This window comes from Loxodonta africana, chromosome 3 (assembly GCF_030014295.1).
Source record: "Loxodonta africana isolate mLoxAfr1 chromosome 3, mLoxAfr1.hap2, whole genome shotgun sequence".
NCBI lineage: Eukaryota > Metazoa > Chordata > Mammalia > Proboscidea > Elephantidae > Loxodonta > Loxodonta africana.
Window position 1 is genome coordinate 193,522,976 of NC_087344.1, and position 7,770 is coordinate 193,530,745.

Genomic DNA, 7,770 nt, shown 5'->3' on the forward strand with positions numbered 1-7,770 from the left:
AATTCTCACAACTGGACATTATGATAAACAGAGAAAATGTTTGTTGTCAAAAATTTCACTTTACTTGGATTCGCAATCAACATCCATTGAAGTAGTAGTTAAGAAATCAAACAACATATTGCATTGGGCAAATCTGTTGCAAAAGACCTCTTTAAAGTGTTACAAAGCAAAGATGTCACTTTGAAGACTATGGTGCGCCTGACCCAAGCCATAATATTTTCGATTGCCACATATGCATGTGAAAGCAGGACAATGAATAAGGAAGACTGAAGAAAAATTGATGCCTTTGAATAACAGTGTTGATGAAGAATATTGAATATACTAAGGACTGCCAGAAGAACAAACAAGTCTGTCTTGGAAGCAGAACAACCAGAGAGCTTCTTAGAAGCAAGGATGCCGAGAGTTCATCTCACTTACTTTGGCCTTCTTATCAGGATGCACCAGGCCTTGGAGAAGGATATTATGCTTGGTAAGGTAGAGGGTCACTGAAAAAGAGGAAGACCCTCAACAAGATGGACTGACATAGTGGCTGCAATAATGGGCTCAAACACAACAACAATTGTGAGGATGGCACAGGACCAGGCAGTGTTTTGTTCTGTTGTACATAGGGTCACTATGAGTTGGGATTGACTCGACAGCACCTAAAAACAACAACAACAAAGTTGTAGGAGACAGAAAAAAACACATAAAGATATAAAGTGTTTAAAAAGGAGAGAGGAAATGAAATTCAGGCCAAAGGTACGTAGGACTTTTACGAGGCCAACATTAAAGTGGGGGAAGAGTTGTAGTAGAAAATCAGTGATGAGTGGGATGAGCTTTCCCACACTTACGGAAGATTGTCCTCTTGATAGCCTTAATGAGCTCCTTGTTACGAAGACTATAGATAACTGGGTTGGCCAATGGTGTTAGTACAGAGTAGACTACAGCAAGTGTCTGATCAAGGGTCAGTGAGTAGCTTTTCTTTAGCCGCACATACATGAAGATGATGCTCCCAAAGAAGATGAGGACCACAATGAGATGAGAGGTGCATGTAGAGAAAGCCTTCTTTCTTCCTCCTGCTGTTTGTATCTTCAGCACAGCCTCAATGATTCTCCCATAAGAAACCATGATAAATAGGAAGGTGATAAGGATGATGAAGGCATTGATGAAAAAGTCCACCAGGACATTAATGGAAGTATTCTTGCAGGCCAGGAACAACAGAGGTGGAAAGTCACAGAAAATGTGTTGGATTTTATTGTAGCCACAGAAAGGGAGCTTGGAAACCAGAATGACCTCAGAAATGGGGCACAGGAAGCCACAAGTCCAACAACTAACAGCCATCTTGACACAAAGTGTTGGAGTCATAATTGCAGGGTAGTGGAGGGGGCGGCAAATGGCCAGGTATCTGTCATAGGCCATGGCTGTAAGAAGATAGCATTCAGAGGCCCCTAGGGAGTGGAAGAAGTATGTCTGAAGGAGACATCCAGCAAAAGATATGGTCTTCTTCTTACTGAGAAGATTGGCTAGCATCTTAGGTATGGTGGTGGCCGTATACCAAAGCTCCAAGAAGGAGAGAACACTGACAAAGTGGTACATGGGTGTGCGTAGAGTTGCATCCAGTTGTATGACTAAGAAGATGAGCAAGTTTCCACAGACGGTGAACAGGTATGCCAACAGCAGTAGGACAAAGAGCCATCCCCTAACATCTCCCACATTGGGGAAGCCTAGGAGCACAAATTCAGCCAGGCTTGAGTGGTTGTATTGCTCCATGGGGGACTTGGGTTGGAAAGGAAAGGAGGGAAAACTAGATTCAGGTTACTACCAGATCCAACTCAAAACGCTTCTTCTGTGAATGCAGTTTAATTACTACTATTATTTCTATTACCATTACTACTACCCTAAAAAAAAAAAAAAGTAAGTAATAGCTAACACTTATTAGTACTTACTACGTATCAAGCATTTTTCCATGTGTTCTGCATTTAATATTTTACTTAATTTTCACACATCTGACTGGATAAGTACCATTGATTTATCATTTTACAGATAAGAAAAGTCAGAGATGGAGAGAATGGAGATGTTATGTCATTTTTCAAGTTCATATATATACTAGGTCACAGAAACACAATTTCAGCTTTTGTGCTCCATGTTGTTTACCTACATATTATGTGGTCTCCTCCAAACATACTAGGCTCCCTCCCAGGCCATATTTTTCCTTCAGTCAAGTATCAATGGGTGAATTTTGTATATGAAATTCATACAGTGCCAAGTTTTTTGTTTTTTAATTGTTCATTTCACCTCTAAAAACTTTGTCAGGCATTAAAAAAAAAAACTAATTTCTGTCAAGCCAATTCTGACTCAGAGTGACCCCATGTATTGCAAAATAGAAATTTGCTCCATAGGATATTCCAGACTGTGATCTTTCAGAACACGATCACTAGGTCTTTCTTCCAAGGCTTCTCTGGGTGGGGTCAAACCATCAACCTTTTGTTTAGTAGTCATGTGCTTAACTGTTTGCACCTGTCGCCTGGATACTAACCAAAAGAGATACCTATGTCAGGCATAAAGAGTAAAATATTCAATGAGGAACAATCGCTGTCACCAGAAAGTTTATAACCTCATAAAGTAGGCTGACCCAACAATTAGTCATCTCAGTGAAGTACAGGACACTGCAGAATGTCAAGAAAGAGGCTAATTTCTCAGCCCAGGAAGACAGGCCAGGACAATGCCCTTGAGTTGAATTTTCAAGGGAGGGTAGGAGTTGTACATTTTCAGACAATAACTCATGCACAGACCCTGAGTAGTAAGCAGCCTGAGTTAGGAAATGCGTGTTCCTCCGAACTGTAAAGCAGCTGGGGGGAAGCTCACCAAATTATTTGGGACTTCATTTTTTATTTTATTTTTTTATATTCCAAGAGGTGTAGGGCACCACTGAAAACTTAGATAGATGAGTGGCAGGGCCTGATGTGCATTTTAAAACATCACTGAAATGTAACTATTCCAACCTCAAGCCCAGAGACGGAGGTGTGAATTTGCCCTGTGGGTGTTACTGACAGAAAGATGAGTGGGGCAATAAGCACAAACCCTGCATTTTCAGAAAACATATAAATACTCGCTTGATGAAATTTTATACCAAAAAAAAAAGAAGGATTGGACATTCTAACTTTTTCTCAAGCAAGTTGTGAAGCAGTTGCAAAAACAAACAAAACAAAACAAAATATAAAACAAGAACAACAGCAACAAAAAAAGCAAAAGCAATAACAACAAAAATACAAACAATATGACTTCTAATGAGTCACAAAGATAATGTGAGTCAGACTGCTCACTGCAGGTCATGCTGCATTTGGCCAGGGCTGCTCAGTTCCAGCCACTACACTGGCAAACTGCAGTCTCTTGCTTATACTTGTAATTTTAATACTCGGCATAATTTTAACACTCTTTAAAAAAGAATTCAGTAAGAAATTGTTTAATCAAACTAATTAATTTAATAATTTGTAGGCCAATTCTTTCCCTTTGCCTCATATTTATCACCCAATTCTAAATGTTGCTATAGAAATGGCCGGGGCAGAGGCCTCTGATCTCCTCTAACTTCAGGAGGAGGAGGGAGAACCAAGATCAAAGAGGCTGATTACCATGAGGCAGACAGCAAACATACCTTCACTCCTCAGCCCTTTTTACTAATTCTGACACCATCTGTCCCTCCCACAGCACACTCTACTTCTCTGATGAGTTTGATAATTTGTTGCAATTTTGTTGTTGTTGTTAGCAAGCGAACCCATGCACAACAGAACGAAACACTGCCGGGTCCTGTGCTCGAGCTCATTTTTGCAGCCACTGTGTCAATCCACCTCGGTGAGGGTCTTCCTCCCTTCTGTTGACCCTGCACTTTGTCAAGCATGATGTCCCTCTCCAGGAACAAATGCCTCCTGACAACATGTTGCAATAGTCACACAGAACTCAGAGGTAACACTCACAAATATGGGGTTTAGTTCTGGTTCAGGAACACTCAGAATAGAGTTCTTCCATCAGGACAGCCTCTTCTCAGCAGAGCCTGAAACCATGCCTCTCCCTGGCCCTTCAGCCTCTGTCCTGCTCTAAAAAATGTTACAAAGCTCTTTTAGCTCTGCCAGTAAGTGCCCTGAGTCACCTCACTCCACCAGTAAACGCCCACCAGAAGGCCCTCAGCTCTAGCTCTCTGGGTAGGCAAACCTAGCTCTACCAAGTGGCTGGAGGCAACCTGCTCTTGCCCAAAAGCACTCAGCTTTCTCACTCTGTGGGCCAGGAAGCCCACCGTGCAGTCTCTTGCTGGTCTCTTCCTGGTCTTTTGCTGGTCTCCTGCAGTCTCCTGCCTCTGCTGCCATCATTTCTCTGCTGCCACTTCTCACCACCTTTGGCGTTACAGCTCTTCCTCTCACTTGGTCTCACGGTTTCAGGAGCTTCTCAACACAGGGATCCTGGATCCAAAGGACACGCTCCACTCTTTCCTCTTCTTTCTTGGTTGGGGTGAGAGCCTCCCTTTCCGTCTGTCTCTGGGATGGCTCATTTTAAGTCTAGCGGAATTGCAAAGTTGGCCAATCCCTTCTCCAGGGTTCCATGTTAACTTATTTGCATAGTTCCACTCAATCATTGTGTGTGAGTCACAAAGACTATGACTAGAAGGGCGATATTAAGCAATTCATTGCAGTGAGATTGCCCTCAAACCTAAGTGCCCTGAAAGAGAAATAAACTTTTGGATTTGCTATTTTAAAATGCTAAATTCATTCAAAGCAAGTAGTGTTTAAGGACTCTCCTTGAACTCATTCTATTTTAAAGGGCCTGTGCCTTCACCTCTCCAATTGCAGGAGACAAATCTGTGAAAACAGAGACCCTTGCTTCCTTATTTTTCTGGCACCTTTGTCCTTCCTGACCATTTGCTTCTGGTTTTCCTTCCTCCCTCTTTTCTTCATATGACAGTTGCTTCCCAATTTTCAAAATCAGGTCAAATATTAACCCTTTACTGAGTCTTTCTTGACTTCTCTGGGAAAGTTACTTATTCCTTCTTCTATGTCCTCAAAACAGTTTCCACTTAGCACACTATATCACTTTTTAATGAGTCTATCCTTTCCATAAAATGGTGAGATCTTTAAGAGTAAATGCAGTACTTTATTGATTATTGTATATCCTCCTGCCAAGGCTTAACACAATGAAATAGCACAGATGCTCAATTAATATTCTTGAATACGATTGAATTTTTTCCTAGCCGAAATTTTATCACTTTTTTTTCAATTGTACCTGAATACATCCTTCTTCTCCCCTAGGCTTCTCAAGCTCAAAAAATCCAAAATAAACTTAACATCTCAAATTTAGTCTTCCCCCACCTCCCCTAATGTTGTTGAAAAACCCATTACTCCCACTCACCCAGAGAAATTCAGTTCACGAAACATTTGTTTGCTCATCTTTTGTGTGAAAAGAGCTGTTACTGATGATGTTTCCTCTTTCTATGCATTAGCTTTTCTGAAGTCAACTGTATGTTTAGACTGAGTAAGGTCTTGCAAACATGGAACAATTTCCAGATTACTGGAAAGAACTCTGGACCCTACCTTTTTGCATCAAGTGTCTTTAATTCTCCAATTAGAGAATAATTGCACAGTCCTCTGATTGCACAGTGGTTAAGCGCTTGGCTACTAAATGAAATATCCACTGTTTGAACTCACCAACTGTTATGCAGGAGAAAGATGTGGCAGTTTGTTTCCATAAAGATTACAGCCTTGGAAACCCAATGGAGCAGTTCTACTCTGTCCTATAGGATCGGTATGAGTCAGAATCAACTTGACTGCAACGGGTTTGGTTTTATGTTTTGGCTCTAGAAGAAATACTTTTAAATGCACCATCCCTTGAAAGAATACAATACCTTATTAGGTCTTCTTAGTCACAGCTTCTATGGCATGAGAGATTTTGTCAGAAACCTCTGCTTTCTGCCATAAGTGTGAGCAGAAAGAGGGTCTGTGGCACCACACAGGGCAATTCTTGTCTCTCAAGAGGAAACAGGTGCTTCCTCAAAGAATGCTAGCCAATTTATTGGTAGCAGAATGAATTTAAGTATCAAATGGGAGAGGAGGGTGTAAAAGATGGTCTTTAAAGTCTCTTTTAACTCTGATAGTCTATGATTCCCAAAACTGGACATTCTAAGTTGCAGTTATGTTCCAGAAGTAATGTTTCCACTAAACCAACTCTGATCTCAAAATTATATCCGTTTTCAGATTCCTTGCTATTGGTCTCACCTCTCAGATCCCCATGCACTATGGCTAGCATAGCCCCCAAATCACCTACCAATTACTGAACATCACTCTTTGCTCTTGCCTGGGTCAGTGCATCTGTGGGAGACTGAGACTGGATCTAAGAGAACTTCGTCCTCTTCAGTAAGTTTTACCCCATGTGGCAGACACCCCAGAGTTAATCCTGACTGTTTCAGGCCACAGAAGGCACAGGCAAGGGAAAGACCCAGCCCCAGATGTGGGTAAGAGTCAGTCTCAGATTAGGCTCCTGGGAGGCCAAATCTGTCTTCTCCCAGGTGGGCTCGGAAAAGCCTTTCCCCAAACACTGTCATCTCATTGCTTAAAAGTCTAAATAAATTGTGTATCACTCCTCATCTTTTCAGCCAGTTGCTCTTCTTAATCGTGTGCCTGATCCAATCCATCATCACTCTTCCTTCCTTCCAACACTGTCTGATAGGGAGATTCCTATCCAGGAGAAAAAAAATAAAAATAAAAGGTTTTGGAGCCTAAAAAACTTAATTTGAATTCTAGACTTCAATAAAACACCCATTTATGGAGCATTTACTAGGTAACACACACCATTCTAAATACATTGCATTTATTAACTAATATGATCCTCACATTCACACTATGAATCTCATATTATTCCCATTTTACATTTGAGAAAACCGAGGCACAGAGAGTTTAATTATGAACCAAAGCACTTTGACCTCAGAGCATGTGCTCATCACTTCTAAGCTCCACTGACTCCAGAGTGTTGATGGTGGTTGTTGTTGTGTGCCATGGAGTCTGCATAATAGACCACGATGGCCCCATAGGGTTTCCTAGGCTGTAATCTTTGCGGCAAGTTTCAGAGTCTCTTCTGACATCCATTTTGGTCTTTTCTTTCTTTCCTGTCTTTTTGATGACCTTTTGTTTTCTTCATGTTTGATGTCCTTGATGTCATCCCACAATTCTTCTAGTCTTTGATTATTAATGTTCAATGTGTCAAATCTATTCTTGAAATGGTCTCTAAATTCAGTTAGGATATACACAAGGTCATACTTTGGTTCTCGTGGACTTATTTTTATTTTCTTCTGATTCAGCTTGAACTTTCATATGAGCAATTGATAGTCTGTTGCACAGTCAGCCCCTGGTTTTGTTCTGACTGATGATATTGAGCTTCTCCATCATCTCTTTCCACTGATGTAGTTGAGTTGATTCTTGTGTATTCCATCCAGTGAGGTCCATGTGTATACTTGCCATTTATGTTGTTGAGAAAATGTATTTGCAATGAACAAGTTGTTAGTCTCACAATATTCTAGCGTGCAACCGTCAGCATCTTTTCTATCACCAAGGCCATCTTTTCCAACTACTGTTTCTTCTTCTTTGTTTCCAATTTTCACATTCCAATCACAATCAATGCATCTTGATTGTATATCAATTTCAGCCTGCAAAGGTTGGTAAAAATCTTCAATTTCTTCATCTTTGGCATTACTGGCTGGTGTGTAAATGTGAGTAATAAACATATACGGGCTCTTGAAAGTAGAGCAGCTAAAGA

The 7,770-nt window shown here is 40.9% G+C and overlaps 1 protein-coding gene across 1 annotated transcript; it reads right to left on the bottom strand.

Moving 5' to 3' along the window:
- Window positions 1-465: 465 nt before the first annotated feature.
- LOC100660696 (olfactory receptor 6N2) lies at window positions 466-1,872 on the bottom strand. Its single transcript, XM_003414980.3, has one exon. The coding sequence runs from the start codon at window positions 1,747-1,749 to the stop codon at window positions 796-798; it is 954 nt and encodes a 317-aa protein (XP_003415028.1). The 5' UTR covers window positions 1,750-1,872; the 3' UTR covers window positions 466-795.
- Between the last annotated feature and the right edge of the window lie 5,898 nt (window positions 1,873-7,770).

What these genes read in the sequence shown, in the direction of transcription:
- LOC100660696 (XM_003414980.3), bottom strand. Translation starts at nt 1,749, where the DNA reads ATGGAGCAATACAACCACTCAAGCCTGGCTGAATTTGTGCTCCTAGGC.